The sequence below is a fragment of the Physeter macrocephalus genome, chromosome 1, assembly GCF_002837175.3.
Source record: "Physeter macrocephalus isolate SW-GA chromosome 1, ASM283717v5, whole genome shotgun sequence".
Lineage (NCBI taxonomy): Eukaryota > Metazoa > Chordata > Mammalia > Artiodactyla > Physeteridae > Physeter > Physeter macrocephalus.
In genome coordinates, this window is record NC_041214.2 from 76,152,338 (window position 1) to 76,175,065 (window position 22,728).

Genomic DNA, 22,728 nt, shown 5'->3' on the forward strand with positions numbered 1-22,728 from the left:
TGCAAGTCTGTAGTTCTGTTAAAAATATCAGAAAGTGAGAAACATGTCACAAGATACCTTTCTCCCATTCCCAAACCAAGAAAATGTGGAGGAAATAAGTAAGCCAAGGACGTTGAAAAGAAGTTGTCCATACATCCTGAATTTTCTCAGACTGTTTGATTTCATGTGATTTTAACTTTAATGCATAAATGTTAACGTAACAATTTTTACATGTCTATAAATCTTAACTCATAAATAAAATCACAAATTTGAAAAATGCTTTATTAGATTTGCAAAAGTGCCCTAACCTAGTTATTTCCAAATAACCTCAAGGCCAATTGGTTGACTCTTGCTGGTGTGGGGAGGAGTATAGCCCAGCTAACAGAAAGAGAGTGTGTAGTTTACTGTTATAGATCCACGAGACCACAAATGCTGGATTCAGCCTGCATAAGTCCTCACTTTCTACTGTTCCCCTGAGTACTCTATATTGGCCAACAAATTCATTCAATGAAGATTCCAAGATGGAAACCTTGAAGGTATTTTCAGTATCTTCTTTTCCCTCCCTATTAAATCTATCCCCTTATTTCTCTGCCTTGATCTATTTCTTCATTCATCAAACTTTCTCTGACAGTCGAGAGCATTCCAGGCACTGGGGAGAACACGTGGACTAATGGGTATGAGCTCTGCCCATCTCCTTTTTGGCCACTGCCATTAGTAGGCTCTCAACATCGAAGTCTCACCTGGACTGTGACAACCACTGGCAGCTGGTCAGCCTGCCTCTCTTCATCTAATTTACTCTTCATTGCTGTATCAATGTCAAACCGATACACAAGTGCCCGTGCTGGCAACAACCCTCAACCAAAGACTTCAGCAACCTGTCTTTGGTCTACCTTCCCAGCTTTCTTGGACTATTCCCAGAACAGCCTATGCTCCCTTCAGACTTCTGAGGCTTTACACCCTTCACCATCCTGGAATGCCCTTCTCTATCTTATCCACCTTTCAAAGTTGTATTTATTCTTTAAAATTAAGTTCAGGGGGCTTCCCTGGTGGCGCAGTGGTTGGGAGTCCGCCTGCCGATGCAGGGGACACGGGTTTGTGCCCCGGTCCGGGAAGATCCCACATGCCGCGGAGCGGCTGGGCCCGTGAGCCATGGCCGCTGAGCCTGCGCGTCCGGAGCCTGTGCTCCGCAACAGGAGAAGCCCGCATACCGCAAAAAAAAATTAAGTTCAGGGACTTCCCTGGTGGTCCAGTGGTAGAGAATCTGACTTCCAGTGCAGGGGACATGGGTTCGATCCCTGGTCGGGGAACTAAGATCCCACATGCCACGGGGCAACTAAGCCCGCGTGCCACAAGTACTGAGCTCATGTGCCTCAGTGAGAGAGTCCATGCGCCACAACTACAGAGCGCACACGCCTTGGAGCCCATGTGCCTTGGAGCCCGTGTGACACAACTAGAGAGAAGCCCACGCGTGGCAATGAAGAGCCCACATGCCGTGACTAAGACCCGACGAAGCCAAAAAAAATAAAGAAAAATAAATAAATTTAAAAAAAACTTTAAAAAATTAAGTTCAAATGCCACCTCCTTTGGAAAAAAACACCCTGACATACTTGCTATGAACTGTTCCCTCTTCTGCCTTCTAACAAATTATATTCCTTTTACTAGAGGTAGGTCATTCTGCTTTATATTATAAATTATTGGAAATATGTTGTTTCCCCCATGAAACTTGTAAGTTTCCTGAGTTTAGGCCCCATGTTAGAATTGTTTCCCATATGTGACCCATAGCAATTGCTTTGATATATATTAAATTGAGCTGAATAAGCCACCCAAATTGGATACATCAAATATTTCAGTCATGTCCATTTTTTATTGATGAGAGAGCAAAGCCAACAGTGGTCTTACTGTTATTCTCTCTTTTTTCTCATGTAGTTCCCTCAGTGAAAAATACATTCTTATACATTAATTTAGTCACATCCTCACTCTCCTGCACTTTGGACTCTGTATTAGCCTAAGAGATCCATATCTACCTTAATGATTTCTTCTTTATCCCAATGGCCTATGAATATAGCCTCTAGGCCAATGTGACCAAAAGTGCAGTCCCTTGTACCACCTGCATTCTAGTCACCAAATGCATAAGTTAAAAAGTCATATTCTGGGGCTTCCCTGGTGGCGCAGTGGTTAAGAATCTGCCTGCCAATGCAGGGGACACGGGTTTGAGCCCTGGTCCGGGAAGATCCCACATGCCACAGAGCAACGAAGCCCGTGCACCACAACTACTAAGCCTGTGCTCTAGAACCAGCGAGCCACAACTACTGAAACCCGCGCACCTAAAGCCTGTGCTCTGCAATGAGAAGCCACTGCAAGAAGCCCGTGCACCGCAACAAAGAGTAGCCCCTGCTCACTGCAACTAGAGAAAGCCTGAGTGCAGCAACAAACACCCACCACAGCCAAAAATAAATAAATAAATAAGATAAAATTTTTTTTAAAAAGTCATATTCCTGGACCCTAACCCAGACCTCCTGAATCAGTGTCTCTGTGGGTGGAGCCTGAAAATCTGCATTATGAATAAGCTTCTCAGGGTTGTAGTACACAGGAAACCTTGAGAATCTTCATTCTAGATATTGTTCAGAGAGCTTGGCTGGGGAGATCAAGATATGGTGGATTCTTTGAATCTCTAAGAATGACCAGACTTTAAACATCACAGAAAGTGAACAGTGAAATGTGCTTATGATTCACATAGTTCTCTTGGTGAGAAACAGAAAGGTAAATGAAAGATTTTGGGATTCAGAAGAGTGCAAAAGCAAAAAACTAAATTTGGCCCTGATCTCTTATCATTTGGCAAAAAGATACATATTCGAGATTAGGAGAAGCTATTTAATTTAAGACCTGAATCCGGGGGCTTCCCTGGTGGCGCAGTGGTTGCGCGTCCACCTGCCGATGCAGGGGAACCGGGTTCGCGCCCCGGTCTGGGAGGATCCCACGTGCCGCGGAGCGGCTGGGCCCGTGAGCCATGGCCGCTGAGCCTGCGCGTCCGGAGCCTGTGCTCCGCAACGGGAGAGGCCACAACAGAGGGAGGCCCGCATACCACACACACACAAAAAAAGACCTGAATCCAACCTTCCTTCAGCTTCTTTTCATCTTTTACACAAAACATTCTATCTGTAAACATAGGATTAAATGGGAAACTAACATTACTGAGAATCTTCTGTATGTCAGGCATCATGCTAGGTGCTTTCCATATATTTCTCATTTAATCAGCCACCTGTGAGGTTACTTTATTTAACTCCATTTTGCAGAAGAGGAAATTTAGGGGATGAAAGGCTAAGTAAACTGCTAGTTAGGTAGATTAAGTAAGTAATCCGGTAGACAGGTTAAATTAGATAGATTAGGAAACTGCTAGATTAAGTAAACTGCTAATTTCAGATTCCAGTTCGATCATTTACTAGTTGTGTTAGACTTGGGGAAACTCACTTAGCTCCTCAGAGCCTCAACAGCATCACAGATAAAACAAAGAAGACATCACCTTCCTCACAAGGTATTGAGGACTTGAGATGAAATCAGGTACACACAGCACCCAGCACAATGTCTGGCCCTCAGTCAGTGTTAGCAACCCTTCCCTCACCTCTCTGTTCTCTTCCTGCCTTGACTTTTTTGGTTTTTAAAAACTTTTTATGAAGGAGCCTGTTTGCTCAGAAGCATGAAAAGACCTCGCTATTTTAAACAACTTTAATAGGTGCCCAGGAACACTGTTCGTTGGTGCTCATAGCCAGTAGCTCTTCCTTTTTCCTGAGGGTTGACATGCAGGAAAAAGAAATCCTCATCAGCCTTTGGCTTCTTTCCACCTCCAAAGACGCCGTAATGTGAGCAGCCCAGGGAAAGCAGCCCCGATGAGTCATGCTTTCAGCTTCCAACTGGTGATGGGAAGGGCAGAAAGTAGCCACATCACTACTGCTAGGAGCCACAGGGAAGGACTCCACCATGACTTTGCCAGACAGTGTCAGTGAGCCAAGCGCAGCCCTCACAGCTGCCAGATGGCCCCGAGAATCTCAGCCGCCTCCTCAAGTTGAGCTTGTCAAGTTCCTGCGAACTGGCACACCAAGGATTCTCCTGCCAGAGAAGAGGGAACGAACGCCTTTTTTGGGAATGAGTTCTCTGCTGATGATAAGACCTTATCATGATTTTAGTTGCAGGTAGTGAGTATCAGTGACTCCAGCAGCAATCATGAATGGTTTGGGTTTATAGCTTTCCCCGCCCCCCCCCACTGTGAGCATTTACTCTTGAGGGCAAGGAGGGGCATTTATCACAATGTTATGATTCACTCTCCTAGACTGGCTATGCCTTCATTTCATCTTTCAGTTCCAGGCCTAAGGCCAAAAAGGTGTCAGAATTGTCACCCAAAGTCAGATGCATGTTCTCCTACTTATCCTGGTCATTTGTCTTGGACAGTGGCCACAAAACACAAGCAACAGTGATTGTTCTTGATGGTAATCAACCTCCTTGTCCCCCTTTTGGACCGTGCAGAGATGAATCTAAACCTTCTTTTCTAACCTACTTTTTTTCTTACTAGATTTCTTATATACTTTGGAATGATGATTTCCCTGGTTATACTACCCACCTTGGAAAACACTAATTGCATTTACTGATCCTAAACTGATTTCTAAGTCCAGGATTATGGATTTGGTGCACAAATCCCCTTTCTTCCTATTCATATTTTTCACGACTGTGGATTCTGCTCACTCTTCTCATAGCCCTGGGCTTTAGAAGCAGAAGTCTGACCGGACACTGTTTTCCAAAATGAGGAATTTTGGCAGCCTTTGTTCCTACCCTGCTTCCTTTTCTCCCTTGACTGTTAATATATATGTTCTTGTGGGAAAAGCCCTTCATTAAATACCCAAACAAGGCAACAGTAAGGAAAAAAGCAACACAAGCACAGAAGGATGACGGTAGCATGTACCTGTACCTGCTTAGCAGTACCTATGCTGTTGGTGATCTGCCTAAACACAGGGGGAGAGAGCATCTTAGCAGGATGGGCTTGGAGCCTGAATTAAACAAACAGCACAGCAGAAGGAAGAAACCAGAAATCTGGTGGTCAGGGCTTTTTAAATTCTACTCAGCATTTTCCAACCCTGTTGGCCTCTGATTCTATCTCCACCCCTGCTCCTGCAGTGTCTATTTTTACAAGTATGTAACACAGGAGTAAATAATGAATGTAGCTTATGGAAACTTTTGGCCTTAAATACTATTGAGGTCTTCCCTGAGGAAAGGTGCTTTATGTTTATTGACAATATTTTCTTTTACAACAAATAAAACAATAGCACTCATTGTTTCGTTTACAATTATTGAAATAATTTACTCTAATTTAATTCTTATATATGAGAACATTTACAACTCCCACGGCATTTTTATGAAGTGTGCAGGTCATAAATATGTTGTCTGAAGATGGGCAAAGTAAGTCACAGAGATATGAAGTGAGTTCCAATCACATTGTGAGTCAATGCAATGGCATATGCGTTCAGGTGCCAAATCTGGGCTCTGGTGCACTTGACACAGCCCTCACCTTCAGAGATGACATCCTTTGAAGACCAGCGTACAGAAAATGGCAGAGTGATGCTCAGTTTTGAAGGTGAATTAAATCCTTTTTATATTACTTAATGATTTCACAGACTTCATGAATGTAAAGTCAGGTGAATTTTAGTTACATTTGCCCATTTCAAAAAATGAGTGATCAAGACTGGATGATACTATGAACAACTATATGCCAATTGGACAACCTGGAAGAAATGGACAAGTTCCTAGAAACATACAGCCCACCAAAACTGAGTCAAGAAGAAATAGATAATTTGAACAGACCGATCACTAAAAGTGAGATAGAATCTGTAATAATAATAAAAAAAAAACCTCCCTGCAAACAAAAGTTCAGGACCAGATGGCTTCACTGGGGAATTCTACCAAACATACAAAGAACTAATACTGATCCTTCTCAAACTTTTCTAAAAGGCTGAAGAGGAGGGAACACTCCCAAAGTTATTCTATGAAGCCACTATTACCCTGATACCAAAACCAGACAAAGACACTACCAAAAAAAAAAAAAATTACAAGACTGTATGAAATTGCAGACTGTTTCCTAACTCTGGAAGACATGGTGATGCAATAACTCCAACCATGAGGGATTGCAAAACAGCAATGACGGTGTCCTCATCTGCCCAGAATACAGAAGGATGACTGAACAAACTGACAGAATGCAGCTTTCTCTCTCTAAGAAAAGTCTGCTGGGAACTAGTTCCCACATTGTTTCTGCCTCCAGGAAGAAAAGCCTAAGACTTGCTTTCTGCCTGACTCCTTAATGGTCAGTGGAGTCTCTGTGGGGGGCCTAGATTTGGACACATTGGGAATTGATGATGGATATGAACTATTGCTGAAGTCCATTTGAGCCCATGGTCTACTGGCTTCTGTTTCAGAACCATTCAGTCAGCCAGATATTTAATTTTTTAGTGAAGCAGAGGAAAGGGACCCCTTCTGGGGTTGCTGTGCAGCAACATATATTCACAATTCATTTTGCTTGGGTTTTTAAATATAATGTTACTTAACGATTATATAGTGCTTGGCCATTTTCAGATTTTCTCTTGATGCTCAAAACAGTTTCTGGAGGTAGCTATTGTTATTCCCATTTTTACAGATGAGAAACTGAGGTTTAGAGAGGTTATGTCACTTAAGTCTAGGTCTGCCAGATTGCAAAGCTTATGCTCTTTTTTTTAACTTTTATTTTGAAATAATTATATAGATTCACATGAGTTTGCAAAGAAATATACAAGGAAGTCCCATGTACTCTTCCCCCAACCTCCTTCAACATTAACATCTCACGCAACTAGAGTATAGTATCAAAAGCATGAAAATGACTTTGGCACAATCCACAATGCTTATTCAGAGTTCACCAGCTATATATGCGTGCGTGTGTGTGTGTGTGTGTGTGTGTGTGTGTGTGTGTGTGTGTGTAGCTGTATGTAATTTTGTCTTTTTTTTTTTTTTGATAAATTTATTTATTTATTTATTTATTTTTGGCTGCGTTCGGTCTTTGTTGCTGCACGCAGGCGTTCTCTAGTTGCAGCGAGTGGGGGCTACTCTTCGTTGTGGTGAGTGGGCTTCTTATTGCAGTGGCTTCTCTTGTTGCAGAGCACGGGCTCTAGGTGCACGGGCTTCAGTAGTTGTGGCATGCGGGCTTCAGTAGTTGTGGCTTGTGGGCTCTAGAGCGCAGGCTCAGTAGTTGTGGCACACAGGCTTGGTTGCTCCATGGCATGTGGGATCCTCCCGGACCAGGGCTCAAACCTGTGTCCCCTGCACTGGCAGGTGGATTCTTAACTACTGCACCACCAGGGAAGCCCTGTCATGTTCTTTTTATATATAAACCATACACCAATTTTAAATATGAAGTCAGATTATAGGAATGAATAAAATGACTTTTCCTTCAATAAAACAATATCTACCAACAATTATGTACATTATGACCAAAGAGCTTTTGGTTTCTATTTGCAATTAAGAAGAAAGGAAAGGATGAAATTCTACAAACCTCATCTCTTGGGAGCACTAGTCTGTGCTACGTGCCTTTATGGGCACATCTTCTGGAGGTGATGGTAGGTATGAAATAGGGAAACACAATTTATTGGTTTATTGATAATTATGGCAGCAATCTTATATCATGTCAGAAATTTCTATCAGTAAAGGAAAGGTGATCATACCTTGACTTCAAATTTAGTCTCATCATCTTCCTTTTCCACAGTGTTTAAATCCGTCTCCACATAATGTTCCTCAGATGTTTTCTGACGAGGAGCTGGAGAGACAAAGAAAACCTGCCATTAATTTTGCTTATAAATAACTCAGAGCACTTAGCCTGACTTGGACCATGTTGATGCAGTTGATTAACAAAGCTTCATTGAGCTGCTACAGTGATTTCCAAGGTAGTAGATGAAATTGGAGGTGAAGGAGAGATGCAGAAAAGAAAGAATCCTTGATCCCAGGCACTTGATTCAAAGAGAAAAAAGTCACACTCAACACCACAGGAAACATCAAACCACAACAAATCAGTAAATGTAATGTGGTAAAAATGAGAGTTTCCATCATTCCCAATTTTAAGGCCCAGCTAAAAAGTCATTTTCTTCATGAAATCTTCCTTAACTATTCCAGACTTCATGGATTCTTTTAATGCCCTGATATTTAGCATTAATCATCTGCAATGTATAAAATTGTACTTGATGTTCTTGGATTAGAAGATTCAATTCTAGGTACCACATTCTATTGAGTATATTTTTTCCATTATACAGGTAATTAATTTGTGATTATTACAGAAAATTTGAAAAATACTAAAATCTTACCATTTAAACACACTGTGATTATATAAGGGAATGATGTCCATGTCTGCCCTAGGCAGAAATTGTTGCTAATCTGATGATCTAACAGTTGCATTCCAAAACTGATGCAACTGTATTTTTAGTGGACAGGATGACTGTGTGAAGAATCAGCTGAGTCTAGAGGGAATTGGGCAGCCTTGCTCTTGCTCTCTCCTCTCAATCATTCTCCCTCCCTCCTCTCCTTCCCACAGGGCTCTCAGACACCTGAGAGATACCCTTCTTCAAGCTCCATGGCCATTTGGCAGTAAGATTGGGATTTGGGTAGGAGAAGCCCTGGTTATGCTTGAAGCTTCTAACCCAGCTTTACCAGAGGGCTGCACTGGGGGTGATGGCTACAAGACTAATGAGTAAGTGGTAACTTGAATTCTTGTCACCATCACCACCCTTGTATATACAGTTTCTTTGGGAAACTCACGGGATACTTGTGATTAATCCAGGATAGGATACGAGCATTTCTGGGTCCTATGGCCAAAATGTCATCCAGCTAGTGCCACCAATATCACCCTGATGCTTATCTGTGGTAGACTTGTTGGAGGTTGACTGTCTTGCCTCCAGAGGCCCCTCCCAAGCCTCAAGTTCTGTGAGACAACTGGAAGCAGCTTGGGCTTTCTGTGGGTTTTCCATACATGTTATGTTGAAATCTGTAGTGAAGCACTGTTTGCTGCCCCAGGTTATGTGACCACTGAAGCTATTTTATAACAATGGACAATCCACTGGGCTCCTCATTCTCTACAGGATCTCTGTAACCTGAGTAATTCCAGGCATAATAACGGGAAGCTGGAAATGCATACACTAATTGGCAACACCCATGACTGAGAAGCACCTTCCCTTAACGCTAAGTACAGCGATGAAGTTAAAGGCAGGGACGTGGGAGCCTGCCAGCACTCAAGTTTTGCTCTTCCACACATGAAGCATACGTTATCAAAGAGTCTTAGCTTCTTCATCTGTATATGCGGAATAATGAGAAAGCCTATAGTACGGGGTTGTTATGAGGCCTTAATGAGTTAGTATGCACAGTGTTTAGATCATGGTAAGCACTCAGTATATTTTAGCTATTATTAGAGCCACAAAAGAATTTTTTCATGTTCCTTATGTACTTCAGAGAGGTTGAATGTTGTACGCAAGACACCTGGCTACCAAGAGTCAGAGCTGAGATTCCAGATCCTGTCTCTAAGCAGCTCTGACCATGTTCCTTACACTGAGAAATATAATAGTCTATCTTGGTTAATCTCCAAAACAAAAGTGCAGGATTGTTATACAGAATGAGCTAGTTGCCTGACCAAGGTCAACAATACCTGTTCAGACATGTCAAAGATCTGTGGATCCTAGGAGGGTCATTATGTACTATGAAATCTTGTGTTCAAAAAGCTGAGAAACAATCTATCATTCCTGCTTTGTCTACTTGTAACAAACGTACATCCTTTATATAGGTATACATAGAGCTGATTCATTTCATTGTACAGCAGAAACTAACACAACATCGTAAAGCAATTTTACTCAAATTAAAAAAAAATAATAATGAGGGAAGCAAAAGTCATCGAAAAGAGCATAATTTAGTTTGGGGAAAGAGCACTAGATGAGAGGTCAGGAGAACCAAGCCCTGTTTCCAAACATCCAAGAAGGATGTCTGTGTGTGTTTGTGTGGTATGTGTGCATAAGTGTGTCTGAGTGTGCATGTGTATGCATGTGTGTGGAAAAATTCAGGAAAGAAATTCACTAAACTGTTATCAACTTTTTAATTCTAAAAAGTTTAATATGTTGTAGGAGACAGGGGACTGTAAGCTGTACTAAATGGAGAGTTACCAAAAGACCCCATAATTTTCAGATAAATAAAAACTGAAAGAATTTGTTGCAGACCTGCAAAGCAAGAAATGCTGAAGGGAGGTTTTCAGCCTGAAGAGACAAGACACATGATGGTAATTCAACAAGGAATAAAGAACACCAGAGGGCTTCCCTGGTGGCGCAGTGGTTGCACGTCCGCCTGCCGATGCAGGGGAACCGGGTTCGCGCCCCGGTATGGGAGGATCCCGCGTGCCGCGGAGCGGCTGGGCCCGTGAGCCATGGCCTCTGGGCCTGCGCGTCCGGAGCCTGTGTTCCGCAACGGGAGAGGCCACGGCAGAGGGAGGCCCGCATACCACAAAAAAAAAAAAAAAAAAAAAAAGAACACCAGAAATGGTGAATAGGACGGTAAAGATAAAATATATATATATAATTATAAATATAAATAAAAATATAAAATTATATATAATTATATTTTTTTTTTCATTTTTTCTTCCTTTCTCCCAATTTCTTTAAAAGATATATGACTATTTAAAGGAAAAATTATAACACAATATTGGGGTATATAACATATGTAGATGTAATATTTAGGATAAGAATAGCACAAAGGATGATTAAAGGGCACATGGAACTATACTTTTGCAAATTTCCTGTATTTACATAAAGTGCTACAATATTAACTCAAAGTAGATTGTGAGAAATTAAGGATGCACATGGTAAGCCCTAAAAGAAACACCTGGGGAAAAAACAATGAAAAAGTTATATATGTATGTTAAAAAGCCAGTAGAGGAATTAAAATGGAATACTAAAAAACTGGCTACCCCAAAAGAAGCCAGAAAAAGAGATCAGAAGAATAAAAAACATATGAGACAAATAGACAACAAATAACAAAATAGTAGCTCTAAATCCAACTATATCAATAATTACAAATTATGTAAAATCGACTAAACACTCCAATTAGAAAGCAGAGGTTAACATGTTTTTAAAAGGCAAGACCCAACTATAGCTGTCTACAAGAAATATACTTTAAAAATAGACAGGAATAGAAGGATGGAAAAAGTGTATCATGCAAACACTAAGCATAAGAAAGCTGGAATGGCTCTATTAATATCTGACAAAATAGACTTCAAGACAAGGACTTTTACTAAAGATAAGAAGGGAAGGAGAGATATTTCATAATTATAAAAGGGCCAGTGTATCTAGAAGACATAATAATTATGAATATGTGCTTAATAAAATACATGAGGCAACAAATGACACATGTATCATACCCAAGAGTGTTTACCCAGGAATGCATGATTGTTTGAACATTTAAAAAGAAATAATTGTAATCCACCACATAAACCAATAAAGGAGAAAAAAATATGATCATCACAATATATGCAGCAAATAGAGCATCTGAAAAATTCAATAATCATTCGTGATAAAACTCCTAGCAAACTGGAATAGAAGGGAACTTCCTCAATCTTATAAAAGGCATCTGTGAAAAACTTACTGCTAACATCGTACTTCAAGGTGAAAAATAAACTTTTCCCCTGCATATTAGGAAAAGACATGGATGTCTGCTCTCACCACTTCTATTCAACATTGTACTAGAGTCCCAGCCATCAGTCATCATAAGGCAAGGGGAAATAAAGCATAAAGATTGAAACAGAAGAAGTAAAACTGTCCTTATTCACAGATCATATGATTATATTTCTATACAGAAATATATTCCTGTTGATAGTTATATATGGTAAGTTCAATTTATTATATAGGGCTTTTTAAAAACATGAAATGCCTAAGATCTTTACACTCAAAACTACTATATTGTTGAGGGAAATTAAAAAAGACTTAAATAAGTGGAATGTTATAACGTTCATGAATTGAAAGACTCAAACATTGGTGAGATAAAAGTTCTCCCCAAATTGATCTATATATTCATTCAGTGATCTATATATTCATCCCAGCAGAAACTGATAGGTGACTGTAAAATTTATATGGAAATGAAAAGGACCTAAAATAGCCAAAACAATCTTGAAAAAGTACAAAGTTGGAAGACTTACACTACCTGATCTCAAGGCTTACTAGTAAGCTATAGTAATCAAGACCACGTAGGATTGGTGTAAGGACTCATCTTTTTTTTTCAAAGAACCAATTTTACCCCTCCATTGCTAATAGAATCTTATGGGCCTTTTAAAGGTCCTTAATGGAGTTTATTTTATGCTAATGTTATTTGTGCATTTATATTATTCTTCTACTAGACTGTGAGCTTTTCCTGGCATACAGGCACTCAGTTTTACCTAAATTTATAAGTCTTCAGTGCCTGTACTGTTCCATATCTTAAATATTATCTGTCAAAACAGTAACCATTATGCATCTTAAGCAACCATAATCTAAACCCTCATGGGCATCGATGAAACATAAAGCCACAAAACTTCCTTCCCCAAGTAACCTACCCAAGGTGGAGGGCTGGCGGATTTTTGGTGACACCCATTTTGGGGAGAGCTCAGGACGCGGGGCCACCGGTTGCACTGGGCGAGTCTGTCTGGCTGCCAGTTTCATCAGACTCATTTGCCTCTTGTGAAATATTTCCTGCACATCACCCAGCTTCTGCAGGACATTCTGGGCTTTGGCCTGTGGGAACAAAAGCAGTTCATGAGCCGGTCACTCTGCACTGAGCCTGAGGACATGAGGCATTCCCTTTCTCCCATCTTCCCCTCCTCCTCACCTCCCTATCTCCTCCCTCAGGTGACCCTTCTCTGGGCATCTATATGCAGGTCATTGCACATCTCGCCTCGTACAGAATTGTGCTTCTAAGAGTCTGTACCTCCCACTTGATTGACAGGGGTTGTATCTTTTTCACCACTCTATCTCCAATGCCTGAAACACTGCCTAGCACCGAGTAGTGCTCAGTAAATATATGCTGAGTGGGTAAATGTTCACTAAGCCATATCCATTCACAGTAGAAAAGGATGCCACAGGCCATGAATGAACGGCATTAGGCCAACTTATAAAACAGGAGGATTTCAAAATAAGAAATGTACCCTGAATAAAAGCCCTGATAGAGAAAAGACTGTTAAGTATTCTGGGGGAAAAAGGTGGTTAAATTCTGAGGCAGGATCAAGGGAACCACAAAGATCTGTAATGAAAAGGATACACATTTAAATTTTATTCTGTGAGACCCCTTCTTTATATATAAGTAGGAAAGAAAGAAACTGAAGAAATACCAGGGGAAAGATGAAACTCAAACATATTCTCATAACTGACTATATGCCCTAATGCAGAGGTTCAGGAGAACAAGAAACAAGACCTGTTTCACCTGAGTTTCCCCAAGGCCTGAATTCAGCTGAATATGTTTCTTCCAGCAGGATGTCCCTCTAGCTCTGGTGGGCCAAGGAAGTGGATAGCCTTCTCTTTGTCATGCCGAGTCTGACATCCACCTTGTGGATGATTTTAACCACCAAACAAGGGACCCAAAATTAGAAGAGCTGAACCACCATAATCCACGCAGGGTGGTCTGAGGATGCCGAATTCCAAAAGTACAGGCTCAGCACACACCAAGGGAGGTTGCCACAGTTTGCAACTGGAAAAAGTAAGGTCTTCTCTATGCTGGGCCATCTTCTGATGAAAGAGCAAAGATCCCTAGGACTGGAGTGTTAACTATGCAACAACTGTTCCCCTGTAGCCTAAGGCCCTGCTGAGGCTGACCTCTGCACCAAAATCTGGGGCTGGTCTCACTCTTTGGAGGGTCTGAGTGCAGACCTGCACTGTTCATACAGTATCCACTGGCCGCATGTGGCTACTGAGCACCTGGAATGCAGCTAGTCTGAATTGAGCTGCACTGTCAGTTTAAATACATGCTGGATTTTCAAGACTTATTTGAAAAATGAACATAAAATATCTCGTTAAAATACAATTAATTGTACAATAGTGACTGTATGTTGAAATAATATTTTGCACAAAGGTTAAAGAAAACATTAAAAACTGATTTCACTTGTTTTTTACTTTTTAAAATGCGGCTACTAGAAAATGTTAAATTACATGTGTGGTTTGCATTATTTTTTTTTAATTAATTAATTACTTTATTTATTTTTGGCTGCGCTGGGTCTAATAATATTTTGCACAAAGGTTAAAGAAAACATTATTAAAAACTGATTTCACTTGTTTTTTACTTTTTAAAATGCGGCTACTAGAAAATGTTAAATTACATGTGTGGTTTGCATTATTTTTTTTTAATTAATTAATTACTTTATTTATTTTTGGCTGCGCTGGGTCTTCGTCGCTGCACACAGGCTTTCTCTAGCTGTGGCGAGCAGGGGCTACTCTTCGTTGGCAGTGCGCGGGCTTCTCATCGTGGTGGCTTCTCTTGTTGTGGAGCACGGGCTCTAGGAGTGCAGGCTTCAGCAGTTGTGGCACGCGGGCTCAGTAGTTGTGGCTCGTGGGCTCTAAAGCACAGGCTCAGTAGTTGTGGTGCATGGGCTTAGTTGCTCCACGGCATGTGGGATCTTCCCGGACCAGGGCTCGAACCCGTGTCCCCTGCATTGGCAGGTGGATTCTTAACCACTGCGCCACCTGGGAAGTCCTGCATTATATTTCTATTGCAAAGTGTTGATCTAGACCAGGGGTTGGCAATTTTTCTGTAAAGGATCAAATAGTAAATATTTCAGGCTTTGCAGACCATCTGGTCTCTGTCGAATCTGCCGAACTTGGCTGTCTTAGCATAAAAGCACTCGTAGATGATAGATAATACATAAATGAAAGAGAGCAGCTGTGTTCTGATAAAACTTGGTTTACAGAAATAGGTAGCAAGCAGCTTTGGCCTACAGGCTGTAGTTTGCTGACCCCTACTCAGAGTCTGTGTCTAAAAGGTCACTTCAGAGAATGTGCCTTTGGCCTCAGGAAGCTCAGCTGTGCCGTGGACTAAAGGTTCTGATTACACAGCTATGAGTCCAAGTCCCAAAAAAAGCCAAATTCCCTTATGTCAGGGTGATGTATTTCTGGGGGGATGGTGATAAGACACTACTACTCTGCCCTTCTGGTCCAGTGATGAGCTTGAGGAAACTGAGACATGGGTGTTAATTACTGCTCAAAGATCAAGAAATCTGACTCAATGAATGATTGTCAAATTGGTGCTGTGTGGGGGACAGCCCTGGTATGAGGTCAGTCTCACATGCTAGAGCCCAGTGACTCACCACTCGGGCTAGACAGGACTTGGATCACCTTTGCCCTTTTGCAGGTTTCTCTTGAGACCCCAGGGTGAACTCTGGAAATAATGAGGCAGTCAGAAGAGACCCTAAATTCCTAAACTCAGATGAGGGGGAGGTAGTGCAAGATTAACCACTGCATTCCCCTCTTTCCTCTTTTTACTTGCAAATCCATTCTCCATACCACAATCAGAATTATCTTTCAAAAATTAAATATGATCATATAACTTCCCTGTTTAAAAGCCCTGCAGGGACTCTCCGCTGCATCAGGATAAAAGTCCAGACTCCTCATTCGGGAGCTCTGAGCTCTTCATGACTTGACCCTGGTCTACCTCCAGTGTCCCACCTGCCAGTACCCACCCTTCACACGCCATCCTCCAGATGCGCCAGTTTCCCTAATACTCGTTTCCAGCCTCTCTGCCTTTGCACCACTGTTCCTTCTGCTGAGGTCCCCTCCCTCCACTTTGTGTTCCCTGAAAACCCCTACCTAGTCTTCCAGACTAAATTTAGGCATCCTCTCCTATGAACACCCTGGCCTCCCCTGGCTGAGCTGACCAATGCCTCCTCTATGTGCCTCACACTCCCTTCCATTCTATCTGCTCTTGGACTAAGAAGCATTTACTGGGGACATGTTTGTCTTCCACCAAACTGCCAGCACTTTGATACAGGGACTGTAACTTTCATTGTTGATTCCCAGAATAAAGGGCAAACCGGGTACCCAATGAATATTTGAAGAATCAAATTTTGCTGTTTGCTACTGAGATTGTTTAATTCCCTGGACTGGGTGGTGAAAGTGAATGAGGGAGAAAAATCAAAACAGCAGCACTAAGAGGATAGCACAATAGCAATGTATTAGGAAAAAACACTTTGAAGAGCCTCAGACAGAGACAGGATGGCTGCTATAACAACAGTTTAACTGCTGATGTCGTTTTGATCATCACTGTGTCTTAAATGTAACAGACTCAATCTTTTAGACATAGAGTACCTGTTCTTGAAATATAAATTTTATTTTTTAGAATAGTTTTAGATTTACAGAAAAATTGAAAAATAGTACAGAGAGTTCCCATATACACCACACTCAATTTCCCCTATGATTAACATCTTATGTTAGTATGGTACATTTGTTACAATTAATGAACCAATTATTTTTATTATTAAAATAAATTATTATTAAATAAAATCTATGCTTAGATTTTCTTAGTTTTTACCTAATGTACCTTTCCCCCCTCCCAGGATACCACATTACATTTAGTTGTCATGACTTCTTAGGCTCTTCTTGGCTGTGACAGTTTCTCAACTTTTCCTGTTTTTTGATGAACTTGACTGTTTTGAGGATTATTGGTCAGGTATTTTGTAGAATGTCCCTCAGTTGGGATTTATATGATGTTTTACTCATGATTAGACTGGAGTTATGGGGTTTTGGGGGGGAAGACCACAGAAATAAAGTGTCATTTTCATCACACCATATCAAGAGTACACACTATCTATATGACTTTAGACTCTTGATGTTGACCTTGATCACCTGGCTGAGATAGTATTTGTTACGTTTCTCCACTGTACAGTCACTCTTTTATTTCTTCCTTCCCACACTGTACTCTTTGGAAGAAAGTCATTATGGGCAACCCACACTTAAGGAGTGGGGAGTTATGCTCCATCTCCTTGAGGCCAGAGTATCTACATAAATAATTTGGAATTCTTCTGTATGGGAGATTAGTTTCCTTTCCTCCATTTATTTATTTATTCCATCATGTATTTATATCACAATGGATTCATGATATCTATTTTATACTTTGAGTTGTAATCCAGTATTACTTTATGAATTTTGTTGCTCAAATTGTTCCAGAATTGGTCACAGGGAGCTCTTTCAATTGCCTCCTATGTCCCATCATTGTGGTTTGTTTTGTTTTGAGCAGCTCCTTGCTTTCTGGCACTATAAGATGCTCTGGGATCATTTTTTTTTTTTTTTTAAAAATGAAGTATAGTTGATTTATAATATTATATTCATTTCAAGTGTACAACAGAGTGATTCAGTATTTTTATAATTATACTCTATTTAAAGTAATTATAAAATATTGGCTATATTCCCTGTGCTGTACATATAACATTGTAGCTTATTTATTTTATACATAATAGTTTGTACCTCTTAATCCTTTAACCCTATCTTGCCCTCTCTCCTTCCCTCTCCCACTGGTAATCACTTGTTTGTTCTTCATATCTGTGAGTCTGTTTGTTTTGTTATATTCCTTTTTTATTTTTTAGATTCCACATACAAGTGGTAACACAGAGTATTTGTCTTTCTCTGTCTGACATTTCACTAAGCATAATGCACTCTAGGTACATCTACATTATTGCAAATGGCAGAATTTCATTTTTTTTTGTTTTGCGGTTCACGGGCCTCTCACTGTTGTGGCCTCTCCCGTTGTGGAGCACAGGCTCCGGATGCGCACGCTCAGCGGCCATGGCTCACGGGCCCAGTCGCTCTGTGGCATGTGGGATCCTCCTGGACCGGGGCACGAACCTGTGTCCCCTGCATCGGCAGGCAGACTCCCAACCACTGCGCCACCAGGGAAGCCCTAGAATTTCATTCTTTTTAATGGCTGGGTAATATTCCACTCTCTCTCTCTCTCTCTCTCTCTCTCTCTCTCTCTATATATATATATATATATAGTGGAATATATATAGGTATATATATCACATATATATACACTGTATATATACACAGCGTTATATACTTTTCTTTATCCATTCATCTGTTGATGGGCACTTAGGTTGCTTCCATGTCTTGGCTATTATAAATAACGGTGCTATGCACATTGGTGTGCATTGTATCTTTTCAAATTAGTGCTTTCATTTTCTTTGGGCATATATCCAGGAGTAGAATTGCTGGATCATATGGAAGTTCTATTTTTAGTTTTTTGAGGAAACTCCACACTGTTTTCCACAGTGGTGGCACCAATTTACATTTCCACCAACAGTGTATATGAGTTCCATTATCTCCATTATCTTCAGTTTGAATGCCTTCATAAAAAAATTGAAGTGGAGTTGATTTACAATGTTGTGGCAATCTCTGCTGTACAGCAAAGTGACTCAGTTATCCACATAGAGACATTCTTTTTTACATTATTTTCCATTATGGTTTATCCCAGGATACTGAATATAGTTCCCTGTGAGATACAGTAGGCCCTTGTCGTTTACCCATTTTAAATGTAATAGTTTGCATCTAACAACCCCAAACTCCCAGTCCATCTCTCTCCCTCCCCACTCCCCCTTGGCAACCACAAGTCTGTTCTCTATGTCTGAGTCTGTTTCTGTTTTGTAGATAGGTTCATTTGTGCCATATTTTAGATTCCACATATAAGAGAATATCATATTTCTCTTTCTCTTTCTGACTTACTTTACTTAGTATGATAATCTCTAGCTGCATCCATGTTGCTGCAAATGGCATTATTCCATTTTTTTATGGCTGAGTAGTATTCCATTGTCTATATGTACCACATCTTTATCCATTCATCTGTCCATGGACATTTAGGTTGTTTCCATGTTTTGGCTATTGTGAATAGTGCCGCTATGAACATAGGGATGCATGTATCTTTCCAAATTAGAGTTCTGTCCAGGTGTATTCCCAGGAGTGGGATTGCTGAATCATATGGTAGTTCTATTTTTAGTTTTCTGAGGAACCTCCATACTGTTCTCCATAGTGGCTGTACCAACTTACATTCCCACCAACAGTGTAGGAGGGTTCCCTTTTCTCCACACCCTCTCCAGCATTATGTTATTGGTAGACTTTTTGATGATGGCCATTCTGACCGGTGTGAGCTGGTACCTCACTGTAGTTTTGATTTGCATTTCTCTAATAATTGGTGATGTTGAGCAGACTTCCTGGAGGGCAGGGCAGGTGCCTGCCCGCCGGTGTGGGGAGCTGGGCCTTGGCCCTCTGATAGTCAAGGCCATGTCTAGAGGATGTCTAGAGGTGGTTGTGGGCTCAGGAAGTCTTTAGGTAGCCTGTCTGCTCCTGGGTGGGGCTGAGTCCCCACCCAGTTTGCTTGGCCAGTCCCAGCACTGGTGCCTACATGCTCTTGAGTGGGGTCAGGTCTTGGTGCTAATGAGCTAGAGGAAGGGTACCACAATGGTGCCCACCCACAACAGTGTCCAGTGGTAGAAGGAACTCTCAAGCATGGCTGCAGCCAGTGTCTATGTGCCCAGGGTGAGCCGCAGCTGCCCTCCACCTCTCCAGAGATTCTCCAAGACCAGCAGGTGGGTCTGGCCCAGGCTCCTACCAAATTACTGCTTTTGCCCTGGGTCCCAGAGCATGTAGGATTTTGTGTGTGCCTTTTAAGAATGAAGTCTTTACTTTCCCTGGTCCTGTGAAACTCCCTAAATTAAGCCCTGCTGACCTTCAAAGCCAAATGCCCTGGGGGTTCTTCTTCCCAGTGCAGGACCCCTGGGCTGGGGAGCCTGACGTAGGGCTCAGAACTCTCATTTCTGTGGGAGAAACTCTGCAATATAATTATTCTCCAGCTTGTGGGTCACCCACCTGGGGGTATAGGACTTGATTATATTGTGAGTCTGCCCCTTCTTCCCATCTTGTTGTGGTTCCTTCTTTATGTCTTCAGTTGTACAAGATCATTTCTTGTAGGTTCTGGTCTTTTTCATTCAATGGCTGTTCTACAAATAGCTCTGATTTTTGTGTGCTCATGAGAGGAGGTGAGCTCAGCATCTTTCTAATATGCCATCTTGGCCAATCTCAAAAATAGCCTTTAACATGTTGAGATATGTTCCCTCTATACCAAATTTGAAGAGAATTTTTATCATGAATGGATGTTGAATTTTGTTGAATGCTTTTGCTGTGTCTATTGAGATGATCATGTGAGTTTTATCCTTCCTTTTGTTAATGTGGCTATCACATTGATTGATTTGCAGATCTGGAACTAACCTTGTATCCCTGGAATTAATCCCACTTGATCATGGTGTATAATCCTTCTTTATATATTGTTGAATTCAGTTCACTAATATTTTGTTGAGGAGTTTTGCATCTATATTCATCAGAGATATTGGCCTGTAATTTCCTTTTTTTGTGGTGTCTTTGTCTGGTTTTAATATCAGGGTAATGGTGGCTTCATAGAATGAATTTGGGAATGCTCCCTCTTCTTCAATTTTTTTTGGAATAGTTTGAGAAGGATAGGTATTTTCTCTTCGTTATATGTTTGGTAGAATTCCCTTGTGAAGCCATCCAGTCCAGGACTTTTGTTTGATGGGAGTTTATTTTTATTACAAATTCAGTTTCACTACTAGTGATTGGTCTGTTCAGATTGTCTATTCCTTTCTGATTCAGTCTTTGAAGATTGTATGCCTCTAGAAATTTATCCATTTCTTCTAGGTTGTCCAATTTGTTAGCATATAACTGCTTGCAGTATATACTATTATGATTTTTTTTTGTATTTCTGTGATATTGGTTGTTATTTCTCCTCTTTCATTTCTTATTTTGTTAACTTGGGTCCTCTCTCTTTTTTCTTGATGACCCTAGATAAAGGCTTTTAAATTGCTTTTTGGTCTCTATTTTATTTATTTCTTCTCTGATCTTTATTACTTCCTTCCTTCTGCAGACTTTGGGCTTTGTTCATCTTTATCTAATTCCTTTAGATGCCAGGTTAGGTTGTTTGAGATTTTTCTTGTTTCTTGAGGTAGTCCTGTATCATTATAAACTCTTAGAACTGCTTTTGCTGCGTGCCATAGATTTTGGAAAGTTGTGTTTTTATTTCCACTTGTCTTGAGGTATCTTCTAATTTCCTCTTTGATTTCTTCATTGACACACTGGTTTTTTAGTAGCATGTTGTTTAGTCTATACATGTTTGTGTTCTTCCCATTTTCTTCCTGTAATTGATTTCTAGTTTCATATATCTGTGGTCAGAAAAATCGCTTGATATAATTTCTATCCTCTTAAATGTGTTGAGAATTGTTTTGTAGCCTGGCATGTGACCTATCCTGGAGAACATTCCATGTACACTTGAAAAGAATGTATATTCTGCTGTTTTTGGATAGAATGTCCTCTGGCTATCTATTAAGTCCAACTGATCTAATATACCATTTAAGAGTATTGTTTCCTTATTGATTTTTCTGTCTGGATGTTTTGTCCATTGATATGAGTGGGGTGTTAAAGTCACCTACTATTATTGTATTATTGTGGGATTCTCCCTTTATGTCTGTTAATATTTGCTTTATATATTTAGGTTTTCCTATGCTAGGTACATATATGTTAATGAGTGTTATATCCCGTGTATATTCTTGATCCTTTTATCATTATACAATGCCCTTCTTTGTCCTTTGTTATAGACTTTGTTTTAAAGTCCATTTTGTCTGATATTGCTACCTTCGCTTTCTTGTTTCCATTTGTACAAAATATCTTTTTCCATCCTCTCACTTTCAGTCTGTGTGTCTTTAGCTCTGAAGTGAGTCTCTTGTAAGCCACCTATAGAGAGGTCTTATTCTTTTTTTATCTGATCAGCCATTCTATGTCTTTTGATTGGAGCATTTAGTCCATCGACATTTAAAACAATTATTGACATCTTTGTACTTGTTGCCATTTTGTTACTTGTTTTCTGGTTCTTTTTGTAGTTCTTCTCTGTTCTTTCCTTCTTCTTTTAGTTTCTTACCTTGTGGTTTCATGATTTTCTTTAGTGGAATGCTTGTGTTCTTTTCTCTCAGGTTTTTGTGTTTCTATTGTAGGTTTTGATTTGTGGTTACTATGGGGTTCATTCTATGTTGACCGGTAACTATAATTACTTGTTTTAAGCTGGTATACTCATTTAAGTTCAAACACATTCTAAAAGAGCTACATCTTTTAAATTTCCCTTCCCCATGTTTTGTGTTTTTCATGCCATATTTTACATCTTCATGTGTACTCCTTCACTCTTTATTGTAGTTATAGTTGATTTTATAATTTTTTTTGTCTTTTAATCTCCATACTAGCTTATTTAAATGGTTCATCCACAGCCTTTACTATATATTTGCCTTTACTATTGGGATTTCTCCTTTCTTATAGATTCTTACTTCTTCTTGCAGCCTTTTCTTTCCATTTAGAGATGACCCTTTAACATTTCTTTTAGGGTCCATTTAGTAACGATGAACTCTTAGTTTTTGCTCATCTGAGAAGTTCTTTATCTCTAAAAGATAATCTGGCTGTGTAGAATATCCTGCATTGTAGGTTTTTCCCTTCCAGCACTTTAAATATATCATGGCCAATCCTTTCTGGCCTGCAAAGTTTCTGCAGAAAAATCAGCTGATAGCCTTATGAGGGTTCCCTTGTATATCATTCTTTGTTTTTCTCTTGCTGCCTTTAGAATTCTCTCTTTAACTTTTGCCATTTTAATTCTGATGTCTTAATGTAG

At 40.4% G+C, this 22,728-nt stretch overlaps 2 protein-coding genes across 2 annotated transcripts in view; one reads left to right on the plus strand and one right to left on the minus strand.

The window, feature by feature from the left end:
* MCF2L2 (MCF.2 cell line derived transforming sequence-like 2) overlaps positions 1–22,728 on the minus strand; it is a 251,845-nt gene that overhangs the window by 89,048 nt on the left and 140,069 nt on the right. Inside the window, exons 13-14 of the mRNA XM_024124235.3 lie at positions 12,596–12,773; positions 7,710–7,801 (exon numbers count right to left, since the gene is read on the minus strand). Of these exons, the coding sequence (XP_023980003.1) occupies positions 7,710–7,801; positions 12,596–12,773 (270 nt within the window). The remainder of the gene's footprint in view (positions 1–7,709; positions 7,802–12,595; positions 12,774–22,728) is intronic.
* The window catches only part of B3GNT5 (UDP-GlcNAc:betaGal beta-1,3-N-acetylglucosaminyltransferase 5), a 133,472-nt gene that overhangs the window by 26,837 nt on the left and 83,907 nt on the right, over positions 1–22,728 (plus strand). The gene's annotated exons all lie outside the window — the stretch shown is intronic.